General features: G+C 45.1%; 1 protein-coding gene across 1 annotated transcript; it reads left to right on the top strand.

Moving 5' to 3' along the window:
- The first annotated feature begins 1,186 nt into the window (after positions 1 to 1,186).
- On the top strand, positions 1,187 to 8,672 carry CBLN4 (cerebellin 4 precursor). The gene is made up of 3 exons (XM_042045248.1): positions 1,187 to 2,260; positions 3,597 to 3,713; positions 6,200 to 8,672. The coding sequence occupies exons 1-3, from the start codon at positions 1,994 to 1,996 to the stop codon at positions 6,395 to 6,397; spliced, it is 582 nt and encodes a 193-aa protein (XP_041901182.1). The 5' UTR covers positions 1,187 to 1,993; the 3' UTR covers positions 6,398 to 8,672.
- The last annotated feature ends 10,745 nt before the right edge of the window (positions 8,673 to 19,417 follow it).

Genomic DNA, 19,417 nt, shown 5'->3' with positions numbered 1-19,417 from the left:
CACAGCTTTGTTTTGCTAGAGTCCTCAAACTGGTGTTCCTGTGCACAGGAGGGAATCTTTTAATCTGCAGCTCAAATTTCTACAAGAGGTACAAAGCTGTGCTCAAGTATTTGTTTGATTTCTAGTTTCCTTTCCTTACAGTAAGTGGTGCCTCTCAGCTGGACCCTTCCATCCATCTTTGTTGTGTCACTGAGCAAGAGGATGTTGATGCATTCCTAGAAAACAGAACCATTTCTTTTTGCCTCTTGCCTGATCAACGGGATTCCTTAAAATTTGAGTCTGGCCTTCTGAATTTTAGGGAGTTTGATGCTTGCTAAGAAGACTTTTGGCTGCTTTACGGCTTCTCAAAGACTTTGCTGAGTTCTGCAGAGTTAATGCTTCACCCTTGGTTCTCTGCATCAACTGAAAACCAGTCCCAGCTCACACTTGCCCACAGAAAGCTTTGCTGTTCAGCAGAGAGTGGATTTTGGTGCTTTTTATTCCTCCTCTTAGTTTCCTGTTGCTTGTTTAATTTCTTCTGTCTGCACCCAGAGATGCCTTGGGCAAGCAGGGAATGGAGGCTGCTGCTGTTAATGGTTGGCACAGGATGTATTTGTTGCAAAGCTGTTACAGGCACAAACAATTTGCTGTACTGAAAGGCATCTATCTAAAAATCATTTGCTCAATTTCTTCTAAACTGTTGGTGCTTTTTTGGTTTGGATAGAAATCTGTGTAGCCAATTCTGCTTCTGGGAGCACTGTGCCACTTCTGCCAGTTCCTGAAGTGAGTTTAGGTTTCACCATGAGACTATTTCAAACAGGGCCAGGCAATGCAGGAAGGGTCTTGTCCAGAAGCCATCAGCAGCACCAAGCCACTCATGTTTTTAATAATCTCGAAATTCATGGGAGAACTACGCTAAGGTACCTGCTCAGTCTCCCAATCCTTCCAGTACACACCACAAAAGTAGATTAATCAGAGACAGAGGTGTTAAATCACACCATAACCACGTGGCAGCACCGTGAGGTGGCACCTGGCCACGTTAATGCTCGAAGAGGAGGCAGGAAAGTCCTGCCGGTGACCTCAGGGTGTGATTTGAGGAAAGCTGTTCCCTCCTGCTTGCTCGGGGTGTCCTGCCCCGAGCCCAGCTGCAAACACCTGCACAGGAGCTCCGTGCCCTGGGACACTGCCGCAGGTTCAGCGCAGCCTTGCAGGCTGCAGCGCTTCCCCATCCTCCTCCTCCTGAAAATCGGGGATGTTGCGATGTCCTGGCGCTTTCCCTTGGGCTTTGCAGCCGCTTCAGAAGTTGCCTGGGAGGACAAGAGTGTGTGTGAGCAGGGGCAGTTCCGAGGGGAGGCTCCCTGGGGATGAAACCTCGAGCCTGCCCCGCTAGGTGAGAACTGGGCAGGTTTGTTCTGACACAGCTGCTGCGGAGGGGGGGATTTGTGGCGGGGGAAGATAGAGAGAGAGAAGTGCAGTGTGCAGCACCCTGTCGCTGCTATCAGAGGCAGGATCTGGCAGTTCTGGGGGAAGGTGCCACCTCTCCGCTCCGCCACTCCGAGCATCCTGGATCTCCAGCTCGAATTGCCGGCAGCGGCGATCATGGCAGCGCCGGATGGGTTTATTTCTTCGCCACCTCTCGTTTCTCTCTCTCAGCAATAATTCACCTGAGGGCTTCTTTTCCCCCCGCCTCCCCTTCTCGCGCTCTTTTTTGATGTGCAGAGAGGGGAGAAAAGGGCGTTCTGGACAGCGCGTATTTCGCTCGGCAGCTTTTTGCGGCGCGCTTTAAAGAGCTCGCCAAAGGACCCGGGAAGAGAGAGAGAGAGAGAGAGAGAAAGAAAGAGGGGGGGAAAAAAAAAAGAGCACGACACAAAGTGGTGGCGGTGGGAGGAGAAGGCGAGGAGAGAAGAGCCGGCGGGCAGGAGCCGGCGGAGAGCAGAGCCGGAGCAGCGCGGTGTGTGCGCGGAGCCGCCCGCGGTGGCCGGAGCGGGGCGCGGAGCGGCCGCGGGTGCGGACCATGGGCTGGCGGCTGCTGCTGCTGGCCCTGGCGCTGGGCGGCCGCGCCGCCACCGCGCAGAACGACACCGAGCCCATCGTGCTGGAGGGCAAGTGCCTGGTGGTCTGCGACTCCAACCCGGCCCCCGACGCCAAGGGCTCGTCCTCCTCGCCGCTGGGCATCTCCGTGCGGGCGGCCAACTCCAAGGTGGCCTTCTCGGCCGTGCGGAGCACCAACCACGAGCCCTCCGAGATGAGCAACAAGACGCGCATCATCTACTTCGACCAGGTGAGCGCCGCGCCCGAGGGACCGCGGGGCCGCTGCACATCCCCCGCGCATCAACAGGTGCTCGCCCCTTCCCGGATCCCGGCTAAAACTTGGGAATCCACCCCGAGGCGGAGGGGCAGGGCAGGGCGAGCTGAGGCTGGGGGCTGCAGAGGTTCCCCATTTGCCCCCCGGGAGCGGCCCCTCCGCACCTGCGGCCCCGGGGAGAAGCGGGGACCGAGCCCGGGAGGTGCCGGGCTGGCAGCGCTCGGTGGCACCGGGGGGTGGCACGGCCCCGAGGGGCTTGGGGACAGGAGGACCTCAGGTGCAGCCTGTGTAGGGTTTAGACGGTTTGTTCAGCTTTTGAGAGGGGAAGAAGAGAGAATTTTTAGGGGAAATCCTTTAACTTTCCCTGCACAGTCCGAGGTTCACGGTCCAGCTTTGCTCAGCTCAGCACCAATATTAACGTGCAGATACCACACACGTTTTAATGCCAGCTCCTGTCCTGGGGCGAGCCCAGAGTCATTGAGACTGATGGTTCTTCTCGTTCCTCCACCCTTCTGTGGTGAGCAGTGAATTGTCGTGGCAGCTGGAGCCAGATATGCCCCACAGCTTGGTATTGGCACTGTAAATGACCCTAAAACTCCATGGGCAGTCCTAGAGGCTTCCGAGGGCTGTGCCTGGCACAAAAGAGCCTGGAAATACCAATTAAAATAAAGCACAACGAAGTGGAATGAAGGCAAAATGCAGTCATTGCAGAGGATGTGTACCATACTGGTGATGCACTCATTTCATATCTTCCCCTCTGTCACTTGCCTCCGTTTAATTAAACCCAAATCATTATTAGTGCCTGTAAGAACAACTGAAGCCAGTTTTTGCTGGGATGTGCCGGGTATTCCAGTAACTCAGCCTGGCTGTGAACTGGGAATGACTCCTGTCATTCATGCAATCCTTCCTCACACTTGGTGCTTGGGGAAGGCAGTGTTGGCTTGGCCGTTCCTTTTTAGCCAAAAGCCATGAGCCACTCCCAGGACTGGTGTTTGGATGTCATTTCGGGGAAAGATGAACAAAAATGCCTTTTTAAAAACGTGTATGGAAGAAAGGACTGGAAGGTATGGTATAGTATCAAAGTAAGAAATAATTCTCACCTTAGTTTATTTGTAGTAAAGTTGTCCTATAAATACAACTAAATACCCATTTTATGAGTTATTCCAAAGTAAGCGACAGAAAATGAATAAACCAGCTTAGATGTAGATTTAAAATTTTCCGTGGGTGAATGGTTTCTAAAGTTGATAATCTGTATTTTCATTTAGCACTCACTACCTGTACTAATCCCCATGCTATGTTTTTCTGTTTGTAGATCCTAGTAAATGTGGGCAATTTTTTCACGTTGGAGTCTGTCTTTGTAGCACCAAGGAAAGGAATTTACAGTTTCAATTTTCACGTAATTAAAGTCTATCAGAGTCAAACAATTCAGGTATGTTGATCGAGTATTATTACAAAATCTTTATTTAAATTGTTTGTTTAGGATAGGGTCTTGACTGAGCACAGGAGCATTTAACAGGATTTTAAGGAAGAATAGTTTAGTTTACAGCAACCTGTGGTGTTGACTTCCTAGCAGCAGAGTCAATCATTTAAACAGAGCAGCTGAAATAAGGCAGAATCCTCACCTCAGGTAAATCACCACAGCTTCACTTCTGTGCCATGAATATCTGGGTGACATAAAGCATTCAAGAGAGGGAATGTTCTAAGAGTAAAAGAGAGCTCTGTTGAAAAGTTGTGTTTTGCTGCAGGTTAATCTCACTGTGTGGAACACAGGAGTTCTGGGTACCAGATATGAGTATTTTTGGAACAATTTGTGCCCTGGCTCCTGGTGCCAGGTCCCTGGTTATGCCCTCAGTGTGCTGAGGACCAAGGTTGGTTATATCCCTACAGCAATGTCTTCTAGGGAGCCTTTACAGCAATTAAAACTTCATTTTTTCACTATATAATGTACAAAAGATGTGTCATATATTAGAAAAAAGGGGTAATTTTGCACTTTCTTCTGTAGCTTAATAGCAACGGAGCTGCCTCATTAAATACAAGAGGGAAAAGCCTCCAAGTTCCTGAACATCCCCTTGCTGAGCCAGCAGCAAATTCCTTGAAGTAATTCCTTAATCTTCCTGCCAGGTCAGGCAGTTGCTGTGACACCTCCTGGCTTCCCAGGGCTGGAGTAACATCTGTGACTTCCCTCGTTTCCACCCACGAGACCTCCAGGTTCATTGAAGTGTCTGATGCTTTTCCCTGCTCTCTCCTGCTCCTGGACGTGTTTTTAAGGCTGCCAGGCTGAGCTGAGATGGATATCTGCAGGAGGAGTGATCAGACATTTCTCTGTGGCTGCTCTGCCTCTGCATTGCTGGCTCTGGATTTCCTAGGAAAAGTGTGAATGGTGGAGATGGGGAGAGCTGGTGGAAGCCACAATCCTACCTCTGGTGAAACTCCCCTTCAGTTTACTGTGTAAAATCCTAATTCCAATCAGGTCAATGACAAAGCCTTAAATGAAACATTGGCCTCATGAAAATCTCTGTAGTGAGCTTATAGGCTGTTTAATGTGCTCAAAATGTGTTCTTTTCACTCTCTTGAATGCTGAAGGTTGAATAACTCTGTCAGCCACTTCAGTGGATTTCAAATGCACAGTATCAGGAAAGATGCCAAGCTTTGGGTTCTGGAAGTCCAGCTCGGACTTTGGTGTTTCACAAAGCAGGAGCTCAAACCTGGGAGTTTGGGACTCATGGCAGGGAATGTTCCAACCTGTGCATGGCCTGAAATCTTTCAGGAGTAAGAGATTCTGAAGGGATGGATGGGTTTGCTTGGCTCTGTTTTGGAACAGTCAGTGTGAGACCAAGCTGTGCAAACCTGTGATGTGTCCTCTGATTAAATTCCTGTAAGATGATGTGAGGAGAACCTGATGGTACAGAAGGAGTGAGATAAACCCAAGCCAAGCAATGAGTAAAGCCTTGATGCCCTTTTTCTGCGTGGTAAATGGGGAGGAGAACTGGAAACCATTGGAGTGGATCAAACTGGTTTGAGTCTCAGCCACATCCAGACTGAAGCCCCACTAAATCACCTGCAGGCTTCCTGCACAAGTGATGTTCCTCTGCCCCCACAACATCTGTCAGTGCCATTAAATACCATTAAACTGCAATGGGTTCCCCGGAGACTCCTGATTAAGTGGATTTCCCAGACAGGTGAATCCCAAATAAATACCAGACCCTGATGCCCTGACTTCTGCTGAGCACTAATTTATTCTGTGGTGACTCCCATTAAAATTAATGGGAGCATATGCAAGGCCAGCAGAGTGGATGTGGGTAAGCATCCCATAATTCACCCCCTGTGACTGCATTAGAGCTGCTTGGAATGGAAAAACAGAGCAAAGCTGATCATTTGCCATGGGGGAAATGAAAAATGCCTGGAACTGCTCATTCCCCCAGGCCCTGCCCATCTTTATTAGAGATGCTGCTTTCAGAGCACAGGCTGTGCTGGCTTGCAGAAGTGTTTTACAGAAAAAATTGAGTGAGTTTATAAAGCTAAAAGTCAGTTCTAAACTTTAGATCCAGGCTGCCATCTGTATTGAGAGGGACACACATTTTGTTCCCAGTGCAATGTAAGCTCCCAGCCCATTGTGGTGCCTCTGACACCTCGTGTCACATCTCTTGGTGACCAAACTTATTGAAAATACCTTTTTTTTTTGCTCCTGTATGACTAAATAATCCCTGAGATAGGCAAAGTGATACAAACTGAGGTGATGCCTCACTCAGCTGCAGGTCCAGCTCACATCCATTTGCTTTTGCCAAATAAATGTCATTACTGGTTTAAAACAACCCAAAAAGCACTGAGGATCGGGCCCTTGCACTGTGGTTAGTGTTCAGGGGTGGTTCTTGATGTTTTGCTGTTAATTAGAGCTTTTCAGGGCTTCCCTTGCAGGTGAATTTGATGCTGAATGGGAAGCCAGTGATTTCTGCTTTCGCTGGGGACAAGGACGTCACCCGTGAAGCTGCCACTAACGGGGTCCTGCTCTACCTGGACAAGGAGGACAAGGTTTACCTGAAACTGGAGAAAGGGAACCTGGTCGGTGGATGGCAGTATTCGACATTCTCTGGCTTCCTGGTCTTTCCCCTGTAAAGTCAATTCTCCTGTGACATCCATCCCGGTGTGGACTCATCCTTGCCTCTGTTTACATGAAGATCATTTTGTCATCATGGCAGTGGTGGTTCTTTATTGCTTTCTCATGGGTGATTTTGGATTCTCTCTCTATGGATTTTGGCCCCATCTGAACTACTCAGAAGTCTCACAGAATTTTGTGTGTTCAAATACAATATCTTTGGACTGAGACTAGAGCAGACAATAAATATCAATGCTTAAGGTTACAGTCTAAAGCTCTGCAAGATTTATTCCAATTTCATTTTCTGGACTTACTTTGTGGAAGAAGTGGATTTTCTCTAACTGTGAAAAGACTGGCACCAAGTCTTTCATGTAGGAGAGTTTGAGTTCAGACTCCAGTCAAGAGTTAGTGTGTTGCTGCCAAAGAACTGTGTATTGATAAATTGGTCACACGTGTTTCTGTCCCTGGGACTGGACTGCCACGATCTGTTCCATTGTCTTAGGAAGGTAATTCTTACTGCTAAGTGGTCGGCTTGAGTTCTCCTCTGCGTGTTGTGTGTTGGATGGTTCACCCAAATATTTAAGCTCAGTCACAATCAAGTCCAGCCTCCATAAACCTGAGGGGTTATGGATGTATTTTGGTTGGATACGGAAGGGGTTCCTCTTTTCCACGTGCTGATTCCTAAAATGAAAAGCAGATTATAACCATTCAGACAAAACTCCCCAGGGTTAAAGGTGATCATTCAGGCACAGCTTTACAAAAATAGCTTTGCCCTGCAGGACACCTCACACTTGTTCTTCAATTTTAATTAACATGATTGATAATTACTGCTTTATTCAGCTCCTGAGGGATTCCTTCCTTAGACACAACCACTTTGTCAGCTGGAGATGTGATCCCCTTGTTTGTATTTCTGTGTATTTTCCAACCCTTCTGTTGTGTTAAAGGTCTTTTCTGGTTTTGCCTTAACTCCACAGCTGTATAAAATTTTAGGTCATTTGTTCAACAAATATGAAATCCAAATAAGTGGTACCTAACTTGGTACAAAAGCTTCCCAGCTTTTTGTACAGGTCATGTGAATTCATAAACTTATTTATTATCTCATTGTTACATAATAAAGATTAATATATGTTAGCTGAATTTTTGACCTTTGGATTTTGGAAGTCGCTTCATACTATTTTTTTATTGGATATAATTGTTATATGCAAAATGGAAACTGCCCTGGGAGGCAGGAGAACTGCCACGAGTTAGTGTGGCAGAATCCTGGAGGTAATGAGAGGGATCGAGAAATAACCTATGCATTTTATTTAAAAATAAAATTTAGGCAGAAATCCTGGCCTCACTGAAGTTGGTGTTCAGAATCACGTTGATTCCAAAGGATTTTGGATGAAACCTGTTCTTTAGGTTCTGCCATCAGCACCAAACTCCAGTGCCATCAGATTGAATATTAAATAAAATGATTTTCTCATGAGCTGCTAATGAAAGCTTCATCCGTCGTGCCCCAAATACTCTGAAGTGATGGATCTTTGTGCCTTGTGTATCAGGAAGGATGTGGTTCTATATTAAAAGTTTCTGTGTACTTGAAAATGTTGGTGGGTGGAAGCATCTGCAGCAACCTGGGAGCTTCCCTAAAGGCCAGTTTGGGCTGGGATTTGCTGCTTTTGGGACCTGGTTCCGATTCCTTCCCTTGCTGGCCAAGTGCAGTGTGTCCTGTTGATATTTCACAGATTTAAAATCGAATTCATGGCTGGTTGGTGCTCCTTGTAAAAACATCAGGGAATCAGTGGCACAGCACTGTGCCCAAATTCCTGATTGTCCAGCACCTACCACCCAGGACTTTTTGGGCAGTTTCAGGAGGATTGGTGGGTACTTTGCACTCCTGTGAGATAAATCAGATGAGAAGGTGATTTCTTGGACCCAATTTTGTTTCTGTACTGACCACTGCAGTTGGGGAAGAAGTGGAAGGACCTGGCAAGAAGGTGAAAGATTCACATTGCTGAAAAATATTAAAAAGTTGTGATGAGCAATCAAAAATGTGTCCCTGCTGTACCCCCAAAATGTGTGTATATAAATATATGTATATCTAAACCCCCTGGAATTGCAGATCGTAGTTTGCATGATGTTATAAAGAGCTTACTTGTCCTAAGAGTTTATTTCAGAGGGGAGCATCAATATTTTGTATAAAATTGGTAAAATCTGCAATCTCACCTTGCCCATGGATATATCTGTAATGTAAAAGAAGTGTTGCTACTGAGACAGAAGAAAAACAGCATTAAAGGTGTCAGTATAATTTCAGAATGATAAGTGTATCTAACTTCTTTCATCTGTAAACACGTGATCTTTAATGGCTGCCTTTAGCATCCAGCAAAAATCCTCAACCATCTCATTATTGCCTTGATTGCCCCTCAGCAAAACATTTCTGATTTCTTCAGTCATTAATGCTTACTTCAACTTGAGCTGGAGAGACTGGGAAGTTGTTCCGTGGATACTCCTTGATGGAAAGTGCTTCTAAAATCTGTTGAAAAGCCTGCACAAATAATTACCAACTAATTATTTTGCTGGTCAAAGCAAAGGTTTAATTGGAGTTGCTGTCATCACACAGGGCTGGGCACTCAGAGGTGGCCTCTAGGGACAGGCAGGTCCCATTTAAACATTTAATTAAGAGCAAACTGTGAGGTTTAGACACAACTTGAGCTACCAGATCTTGTCCTCATTTTTGTGTTGTCCCACCACAGCTGTGCCAGCAGGAGCTGCTCCCAGAAGAGAGAGGATGAGCCAGGCTGGATGGAGCCAGGGCTGGAAAACGAAATTCCTTTTCCTTCTGCCTTCCCATGTCCCTCATTTTCCTGTTGGGAAGCAACGGCTCAGGAGACGCTTCACTTTTTAAAGGGTATTTAAGATTAGAGGTTTGATTGTTTTCAAACAACTTAAACCCTGTGTTGAGCTGCACTGTAAAGGTTAGAGCCGACTTTCTGATCCTCTCCAGTTCCAGCAGACGCGTTGATTTTGGGGAGGGCAGGATTCCTCCCCCTGCTGCACAGTGGGAGGATCTATACCCACATCCTTTACCCACTTTGCAGGGAACTTTGTAGCTGACAAAGTTGATTGTGCAAGAAAACCTTTTAGCCACGTGTGGTAAGGACAAAAGAAAGAAGTTCCTTTCTGAGAAGAAGAGATTTATTATCAGTGATGTCTTTATGAATGAGATCAGTATTTTTACTTTTTATCTGGTTTATTTATATCTTATCCATATTTTATCATGGAAAACCCCTCTCTAATTTCCTTTCTTTCACTCCCCAGTGATGTAAATGTTGTTGATAGAGCCAGGTCTCCCTGCTCACCTCTGTTCATCCAGTGGAGAAATCTGCTGTTTGTTGAATCCTCTGTGCTGTGAAGAATTTGGGCTGCACAAGCCAAACAGCTGCAGAGCCCAAAAAGATCCTGTTCAAAAGAACCTGGTGGCAAAACTATTTTTGGAAAAGGCACTGAGGTAGCTTTGAAATTTTCACAAGCTCTTTTGTCTCTACATAAAAAGGAAAAACCAGCTTTGAAGGAGAGAAAAGGAAAAGATATTTTTTTAAACAAGGTTTTATATGTGGTTTCTGTTATGTCATTCTCTAGCAGTATCTGAACATTTCATGAGTGTTAATTCAATCACTTTGGCCTTTTTGTAGCTGAGTAACCTACTGAGAATACAGAGACAGGGTTTGGGAAATGATTCCCAGGTGCCAACGCATCCAATCCTGGTGCTTGGCCCTGTTCAGTTTGCTGGATCAATCCTTTCTCTGATACTGGACATTTTTTAATACAAAGGTTGGTTTAGGAGTAAATGGAATTCTGCTCTATTTCCCTTTCCATGTTTCATCTAAATAACATTCCTGGAAAGGGGAATGCAGTGAAACAGTTTGAAATGCCTGAAGAATTTCACAATTAGCTGCCAACTCTTTTTTTAAGCCCCATGTCTGCACCAAGTTTAAAATAGAGAAATTAATGCAAGGAGTTCTATGTCAGGAGCACACCAAGGAGCTGAGCCATTAACATGAAGTATGGGCTGAAGAAAACAGAAAAATGTTCTCCTCCTTTATGATCTCCTCCCTTTCTAGGGGGTTCTGAGTTGGCAACATCTTTTACCTCGGCAATTCGTGACTGTTGCCCTTCATATTGTAAGAGCTCTTTAAAATATTCCAACTCTTTGTCTTCTAAAGATAACATCACCCAGATAACTCAATGGAAATAAACAAAGATGCCTAGGGACAGAATTTATTGGCTGGCACATGCCACAACACCATTTTTTCTGTACTGTTGCTGTTCAGACAGAAAAGGCTCCTTTGAGAAAAGAAAATTGTCTTGGACACTCAGCTGAAGTTATTTATTTGTTGCTGGTTGGGAATAGGGAGGGGAATAAAGCCCTTTTCTGCCCTAAGGGGAATTGATACAAAGAATAATGATAAAATCAGGCACTCTTATGGAACTGATGATGGGAATATTGGGGAAGTGGCTGGAATAGTCTGTTTGGTGCAAGCTGTGAGCTGAGGCGTTCCATGGAAGTTGTGATCACTATTTTAATCCTCACAGTTTGGGGGGAGGGAAAAGTTGCATCGTTTTTAACAGGTTCTTTTCCTTCCCCCCTTTCCCCCTCATTTTCCTTCTGCCTCCTGCTTCTTCTTTGCTGCAAGGGAACAAAGTGATCCAAAATGATCTAAGAAAGACTCATTTCTGGAGAGGGATGGCAGATTTTGGGTTTTTTGTTGGATTTTATGTGGCTGGTATCTGATGTGGGGAAAATACCCAAGTGGGGGGTGGGAAGGACGAAATAACAAACAATTTAACCTAAATACATTCTTGTCCTATTATTCACCTCACTGAATTACCTCGGCATGTTCTGTTTATTCATTTTCTGCAGGCCATGGTTCTGACCCGTCCTGTTCCAGCCACCACGTGGTAACAAATGGATTTTGGTCCTGCTGGAGGACAAGAGATGTCCAAGGGCAGTGCAGAGCGCTGGAGATGGGCAAACAAAGCAGCTTCATCCCTGGATTCCTGAGTGTGCCTGGGTTTACTCCCAGCCAGCAGCTCCCTCACCCCACTGTGCTGCCGAGGGCTGATGCGGGCAGGGAGGTTGGCACGGGGCAGAACAGGCTGGGAGTGTGGAGCTTTGGGAGTTGCTGCTGGCACGAGGAAAATGCTGCATTCTGATCTCTTTGGGAGGAGGTTCAGAGGTGCTGGATAATCCTAATGCTGGGAGGAGGGAGATCCCCAGGCCACCAGGGCAGTGACAAAAAAGCTCCGTGCAGGGGACAAGATCTGCCCGCAGAGGGAGGGTCTGAATCACCCCAAGGGTTTGGTGGCTGTGTGGAATCTGAGAATGGCACTCAGACATCTGGTAGCTGTCCTGGAGTCCTGCTCAATGGAAAAATCAATGTTTGGGGTTCTATTTTATCCCTTGCTTTGTAAAAGGAAGTCTATTTCCAGTGAACAAATGGGTTTTTCCGACAAAGGCTGCCTTTAGAATTAACACCACCTGAAAATAAAAGTAAGAAAAAGTCCTAAGGATCCAGCAAGGCTCAATTTCCCTTGAGCTGAAGCCGTGCCATTAAGCAGCAAAATGAATGAAAATAAAGATTTGTCTGTGCTCTGCTACAGAACTAAATATAAAGCAGCGGGGTTGAGAGATGCATTTTCAGAGAGGAGGGTCAATGCCAGAGGGGCATTCTCCTCCTCCAGAGCCTCCCGCACCTGAGCAGCCTTCACAAGGTTCCCAACTTTGATTTTACTCGAAACCATTCCTGACCAGGAAATGCCACTGGGATCCAATTACTGTTTGCAAAATGCAGATGAATTAGAAAAAAAAGAATTTTTATTTTGCAAATAAAAGGAGAGAGTTGTTTTGCATCCAAAAGCCTGTGTATTTAATTTGAAACTCACTTTTTATTTGAAAATTCACATTGGTTCAAAGAGAAAAGGGAAAGAATTGATGCTGAAATAGAAGATTTGAACTTTTCAAATAAATGATTGCAAATAAACAATTAGACTGCTCCAAAGTGTTGTGGGGTTTTTTGTCGCCAGATTTTAATTAAGGGAAAAATGGTACAATTTTGGAAGTTCATTTGGATGTTTTTGGTCATCGTATTTCCAAATGTCTCTCTTTTATTTTATTTATTTTTAGCATAAAACAAATGTTTCCCCACAATCTTTACTTTCATCCTTTCATTGATTTTCTAAAGCATACAAAACTGGCTGTTGAAAAGCCTGCAGTAAGATTTAATAAGCTTGCTTTTTTAATTTCAGAAGGTATCTTTAATGTCATGGTGAGTGCAGCTTTCCCTTGAGGGGGGATCAAACAGTATGGATTTATTTTGCTGAGAAAATCCAGATCACGTTAAGCTCACCTGGTTTAATGATTTCACCAGAGGCTCATCCCAGTGGTCAAGCTCAGTGAAATTTCCAGGAAGATTTTGGACATTTTAGGGCCAGGGTGTGGAAGAAAAGGTCCAGGTTTCACATCAAAGGTGATTTTCTTTGTGCCTAAAACCCGACTGCACCTTCACCCTCAGCCGCTGCTTCATGATATGATGCTGGTGGCCAGTTAATTTTATTTGTTAATTAAAGATTTCTATCAATTGTAATTCTGGTGGTCTTGTGAGACCCTCAGAAGTGGCCAAGAAGTGTCACTAGTCCCTCCAAGGCTGGGGAAGAGGTCACGGGTCCTTTCACCCTTCCCTTTCCTCTCTGAGGGCTTTTAGACAACCATAAATACTTAATATAAATATTGAAATCTTGATAAACGTGGCTTAGTCCAGCAGCTATTGGTACAAATGAACCAGCTCAGCTCAGTTACCCAACACTGTCAAATTTGGGTAACTTTTTGACAATTTTTAAAATTTTTTTTTATTAATAAATCTCCCTGGGCACTGAAGAAAGACCCTGAAGAAACCTTCGAGCCCAGGAAAATGGAAAAGCTTCCGGAGCAGCTGCAGGAATCAGAGTCCAGGGGGAATTGCTCAGTGCAGCCCAGATTTACAGCCAGAACAGCAGGAGATAACCCGAGGTACAGACCTCTGTAAGAGATCACCTCGTTCCTCTTTTCTTCGGGAGAAATAAACTCTGGCTCATTTCTAGAAAGAAAAATAATTGAAATATTTGAAGAATGAAGACCTTAAGCACAGGAATGCTAAGGAACATCAGGGCAGTGAGAGAGGAATGAATTCTCCAGAGGCATCGAGTGTTTTACTTTTTGTGGGGTGTTTAAATGCATTTCTACAAAAATAATAAAGGCTTCTGGAGGAGATAACTCCAAGACCATCTATCTTTGTTGCCTCAAATTCAATAGTGGTTAAGTGAGATAGTCTGGGCCTAGTCTGCTGCAAACACTGATTCAGTGGGCAGGATTCAGCTGTCAGCTCCTTTTTGTAGAGGAATTACTCCCCTGAACGAGTGGGGAAGACACTTTTCTTCAGGTCTCTGAGAGACAGCTGAGGGTTTACAGCTCTGATCATATAACAATGTCAGGAACAGGGATTGTGGTGAGTTTAAAAGTCTGTCTAGCAGGCTGCAGCCCAAATCCCTGGGTTTTTGGAAGCTGTATTGAATATTTCACACATACATTGCTGGAAAAGGCTTTTTTTGTGCTTGTAGGTGTCAGTCCTGGCTGAGACATGGGGGTGGCTTAAATGAGGTTTGCAGTAATGACAGCACCTCAAGATAACGACTGTGAGCACTTCTAAACTCTGATGATTTGTCAGGGACTCACCCTGAGATGAGAAATTTCACCGAGCAGCGGATCTGAGGGTTTGCAGTGAAAGGCTGCTCAGCAGAGCTGGAAATGCAGCGAGTACATTTTGTGGAGAAAAAAGGTGACGGCTCACAATATTTATTTCTTTTTAGATGCAGGAAAAAAGAGCAAAGTCTGATGTGCAACAGCATCTGCACAACTTGGAAGAATAGCACTCAAAAGATCACTACAGAAACACATCGTTTAAGCAGTAAATAAATCAACAACTGTGTGAGCACTGCAGGTTGGGCAACTTCAGGGGCGAGCCAGGGATGCCTTTAAGCCGAGTTTTTTCCTCTGTAGTAAATCTGAGTTTAAGGTGCTCAAAAGGGCATTGTTGGATTTTTTTTCTGGAAAGCTCAGCTAAGGAATTTGGTTTTCATGATGCCCCGTAGGGTCCCCACAAAGTAACAAGTCAGCATCATTTTCTAGCTGCAGCTGACAACATTTATTGCTAATTCTTTAAACCCTGCTTTAAAAGAAAACAAGTCTGCAACCTGCATTGCACCCACAGGAATAATCTTTCTTTTCCTCAGTTTGGTAATTCAATTGTGACTTGTAAACTTGTGCAGCTGTAGCAAAAAAAAGTCTACAGTCAACTCTAATCTATCTTGAGGAGAGTAAAAAGTGCTTACCAGCACTGGTGTAGTAAATCCTGGCTGCTTTATTAAATAAATGTAAAATTTCACTCAGAAGCCTTAAGGAAGAAGAGTTTTAAAATATCTGAACAATTTAGCACATTCTGAAGCTGAATGAAGATTGACTGAATTTTGGAGTGAGATTTAAACTGATGACAGACCAAATCCCACTTAAATGCACTTGAGAAACGTGGGCATTATTGATGTCTTCTGAACAGTGAGAGACAAACCAGGCTGCTGGAGAAATTCCTGAGCGTCACAATCCTTCTGCTGCTGGAAAAATAAGACTCTGAAAAGATCCCAAAGCTTTTTATAAGTGTAAGTCAGACCTTGAGGAGTCTTTACATAATCAGCACACACATAAGCAGGACAGGATCCAGCAGACAGTGGAGCACACGTCCAGTGCTAAAATCTGAAGGGATTTCATGGATTTGGGCTCATTCCCTTCCATGTCTGAAGCTGTGCATCTGCTTAATTCTTTGTTGCAGCAACAGAAGAGGTTTTCCAGGGGTAGGTGATGATTTTAGAAGTAATTCGATGTGCAGGCAGCCAAGCAAATTCCTCTTGCTGGGCTAAACCAGGGGCATTGCTCACTGATGAAATCTCCTCCCTCTTCCAGGAGTCTCTGAACTGGAACAGTGGGGGTGGCTTTGGGCTCCAGACCTTCCCAGACAAAACCAGGGTGAGTCACTTTAATATTCATTAACAAAAAATAGAAATCTGCTGTCTTTTAGCCAAGGAAGGGCTGTGACAAGGTGATAAATATCAAACCCACCCTCCTTTAGCCCAGCTGGGGTTGGGGGAGCAGATGTTGCTTTAGCCCCCCACAAATCTCAGCCGAATCCCCAGGACGGGGGTCGAGGCACTTCCCTGCCCTTTGGCTGCACTCAGGATGACACCAGCCCTGCCAGGAATATCCCACAGGGCAGAATTCCCTTCTCCTGAGCTCCAGAGGAGCTGATCCCCAGCAGACTCTGTCCTTCAGTCAGCATTGGTGAGCCCACCCTTGTTTTGGGGAATTCCTCATTTTGGGGGACTCCTCGTTGTCCACCCGGGAGGAAGATGGGTCCCAAAACTTGAATCTTTGCTTTGTCTCAAGGCCTTTTTTAGTCTTCAAGAAAACGACAGTGAGGCTTTGTTTCCAAAGCACCCGGTCTCTTGGATGTGCCACACCTGGGGACTGTTCCTGGCACGCTCCTAAATCCCTTTGGGTGCTCTGTGTCCAGGGGGTTTAAGAACAGGGTTTGATCCTGGGGAATGTTCCTGCAGCACCAGGATCCTGCCATCGGCCTGTGGGATCTGAGCCATTTTATAGCTTTTGGAAATCTGAACTTGTTTATCATCTCTAACAATTCCTGTATTTTTATCTCCCCAAATAACCAAGTGCAGAAGTACCAGCACGGGGTGGGTTACAAAATACACATTATCATTTAATGTATTAAATATGCTTTCTCAAAATTCCTACTGGCATTAGGAACACGCCAATTCCCCTCGGCTTTCTGTCTGATGCCTACACAGAGCGAGGAGAGCGGATGCCATTCACCTTTGAAAAGGTTGGGAACTGGGTTATTTGTATATTTATGCAGAAAATGGTTTCTAGATGCTCATTCTTTACCAGCAGATAAGGAGGCCCCATTTAGGCTTAGAAATATTGGTGTGGGTGAAGTTGTAACGCTGCAGGAAATCACTGCACTGCTGGGGACTGTTCAAGATTACTTACAGCAAGATTAATTCATGTGGCAATGAGCTCCCAAGTGCCTGGCCTTGAACACAGCACCGGCATTAAAATGCAGTTAAAACAGAAATATAGAGACAATTATGAATGGCTCTCAGTAGTGGCTGTAGGGCTGCTTTTAATTCACCCTGAATTTTCAATGGGAGGAGGCTGGAGATCCTTGTTAGCTACAGAAGTTAAAATCGGAACTGAGGACCTCAAATGGAACAGGATTACATCATCTTCATTTAGGCCAGATTCTAAATTCGAACCTCACATCTGTAGGGGATCGCATGGAAAACTCCCACCCTTAAAACACTGAGGTGCTCAAAGGCAATGCAAAATATAATACACCAAAAATACACATATTTTTTCTCCATGAAGCTGGAGAATTATGGAATTGGTCACAGAGAAAGCGAGCACCAGACAGCACAGGGGGGTTTCTCTGCTCCCAGCTCTCTTCCCAGCCGCTATTTTACACAAATATTGCAGAGTTCCCCAGTTTAGCTCAGTTTCCCCGAGCTCTGTGCTCATTACTGTGTTTCTATAGGATAAAGAAGTGCCTGAGAGCCACAGAAATGCATTCATGCACTAAGTGAGGGTCAGGGCTCAGAGTGCTGCAAACTTGGCTCTGCTCCAGCCCAAAGCAGCCCAGAGCTGCAGGACTCGAGGAGAGCTGGAAAAGGTTTAAGCCAAGAGCAGAGGGACACACTCACATCCACCTTGGGCACTTAATTTGCCAGCCTTGGGGGATTTCTGGCTGCAAAAGGAGCAGGACTGACTGAGAGCCTGGGATTGAAAATACAGCAAGTTAAAGTGAGTCTATGAGGTGACAAGAACATCTGCTACTGGTATTTTTTTGTTGAATATGACCTCAAGCACAAAAAAGTAAGAATATTTCTGCTTTATTGCATTGGTCTGGCCAGAGCTGATGTACTCAACCGATGATCTATGGGTCCAACAAATCCTTGAAATGAAAAGTTCTTACCTGATATAGGACACTTCCCCCAGAAAGTTGTACAAATTGCAGAGTGATGTGTGAAGAGAGCTCTGAGTTGCAGTCTTGAATTTCAGATTTCCAGGGCTGGAGGAACTGAACTGAGCACACAGGGTTCTAATTCACCCCTGAGAGTTCAATAAAAGTCACATCCAAATGCAAAAGGGAATTGCTTCTACAGAAATTGTGGGAGAAAATCATACATATTTCATGCTGGGACTTGAGCTTGATTCATTCTTATTCCAGTTTCTGCATATTTATATATACTGGAAGTGTCCAAGGCCAGGCTGGATGGGGTTTGGAGCAATCTGGGACAGTGGAAGGTGTCCCTGCCTATGGCAGGGGTGGAATAGGATGAGCTTTAAGGTCCCTTCCAACCCAAACCACTCTGGGATTTTCTATTTACAACTTTGCAAAGCTATAGGCAATGAGAATCAAATTAAGAGCCTTAAAAACATGGCCAGAGAAACATCTTCTAATGGGGCCACAACTTGGAAACCCCTTGACTGAAGGAACCTGCTTGTTAATTGTCCATTCTCCCACACGAGGAAAGCACAGGGACAAAATTAGTCCTGATGAACAAAGTTCCATCAAATCACCACTGAGCTGTCATGAAGCTCCACTCACGGCCTCCTGCCAGGGCTTTCTCTCTTAAATAAATATCAGGTTGATGTGACAAACTTCAGGCTGTTCACTAAAGCCCCCCTCCTCCAGATCCACGCCCTGGGTAAGGAGTGGGGATAAAGAGCAGCAGAAGAAAGAGGGTTTGGGTTCAGTGGCAGAGTTGTAGCTACTCCCACGTGTCTGGAGTAAGGGACTGAGTGAAGGCAGCTTAGGAATGACTCCCCTGACTCATGGGAACAGAGCTCTTCTTATTTGAGAGGGCTTGGAAGTGCTGTGAGGGCTGTGAACAGAGGGAGACCACGTGTGACAGGAAAAGCCAGTGCTGGTGGGATATTAGGAGGAATATTGGGAGGAATATCCTACTGCTAACAGAAATCCCAGTGTTGGATCATCCTCTGCCTGCAGCCCGGATCAAAACAGGTCAAAATAGAAGGCTAAAAGTAGAAAAATAACACTTCAGGGTAAGCTGCTAAAAACCTTTCTCAGGAGCAGCTCAGGGTTGTTTCTCTAAGAACCTCTGGTGGAATCCAGACTGCTCAAGATCTTCAGCCATTGAAAAATAAAAAATCTTCAGTATTGAAAAATACCAGCCAGAGAGTCTGGAAATCTGAGCCCTCTGGAATTCATTTGTTCAGTTAAATGCTGAAATTCCCTCCTGTCTTCTCCCTGTTTTCACCCTCACTGTGGATCAGGTCTTCAGGATTCAGTTCCCTGTTTCGATTTGGGTAAAAATAACCCAATTTATCGTGTTTGATGGAGCAGCAACATCTGGCAGAGCAGCTCCCAGCGTGGGCTCCCAGCTGCAGTTCCCTCCCGTGGGGCTGTCTCACCCTCCCTGAGCCCCAGAGGAGTTTTTTGGGATGAAACTCTCCCTGAAACCCCATTTGGATCCTGCTGCACTGGGACCAGTCCGTCCCTAATAACATTTAATTACTTTATAACTCAGCAGTGAATTGAGCTAATTTAACTGTGTTATCAAGGAAGGTTGTGCTGCTGTTTCTCTGCAAAGCCTGGCTTGCTTTTGGAGCATTTAAAATGTCCTTTTTTACATGTCAATTAACAGCTGACAAACGTGAAAGAAATGGATTTACGACACAATGATCTCAACCCTCAGATCCCTCAGTCTCGGAATGTGTCATCACATTTTTACTCAAGTGTAGCTTTTGTTGGAGGCTTCCCTTATTTTAGTTTTAATGAGAATTTAAGAATGGAATGGAAATATAATCCTGATGCTTAATTCTAGCATAAACCTAATCGAGTTTATGCATAACAAAAATGTCAAGGCTTGTATATTCTGCT

The sequence above is a fragment of the Corvus kubaryi genome, unplaced genomic scaffold, assembly GCF_017639235.1.
Source record: "Corvus kubaryi isolate FWS band 111438036 unplaced genomic scaffold, C.kubaryi_AGA036_p1.0 134, whole genome shotgun sequence".
Taxonomy (NCBI): domain Eukaryota; kingdom Metazoa; phylum Chordata; class Aves; order Passeriformes; family Corvidae; genus Corvus; species Corvus kubaryi.
Note: the sequence above shows the minus strand (reverse complement) of the source record. Positions and strands in the feature narration are given on the sequence as shown.

What these genes read in the sequence shown, in the direction of transcription:
- CBLN4 (XM_042045248.1), top strand. Translation starts at nt 1,994, where the DNA reads ATGGGCTGGCGGCTGCTGCTGCTGGCCCTGGCGCTGGGCGGCCGCGCC. An exon ending in GCATCATCTACTTCGACCAG is followed by an intron (nt 2,261 to 3,596) that starts GTGAGCGCCGCG and finishes TTCTGTTTGTAG; the next exon opens with ATCCTAGTAAATGTGGGCAA. An exon ending in ATCAGAGTCAAACAATTCAG is followed by an intron (nt 3,714 to 6,199) that starts GTATGTTGATCG and finishes CTTCCCTTGCAG; the next exon opens with GTGAATTTGATGCTGAATGG.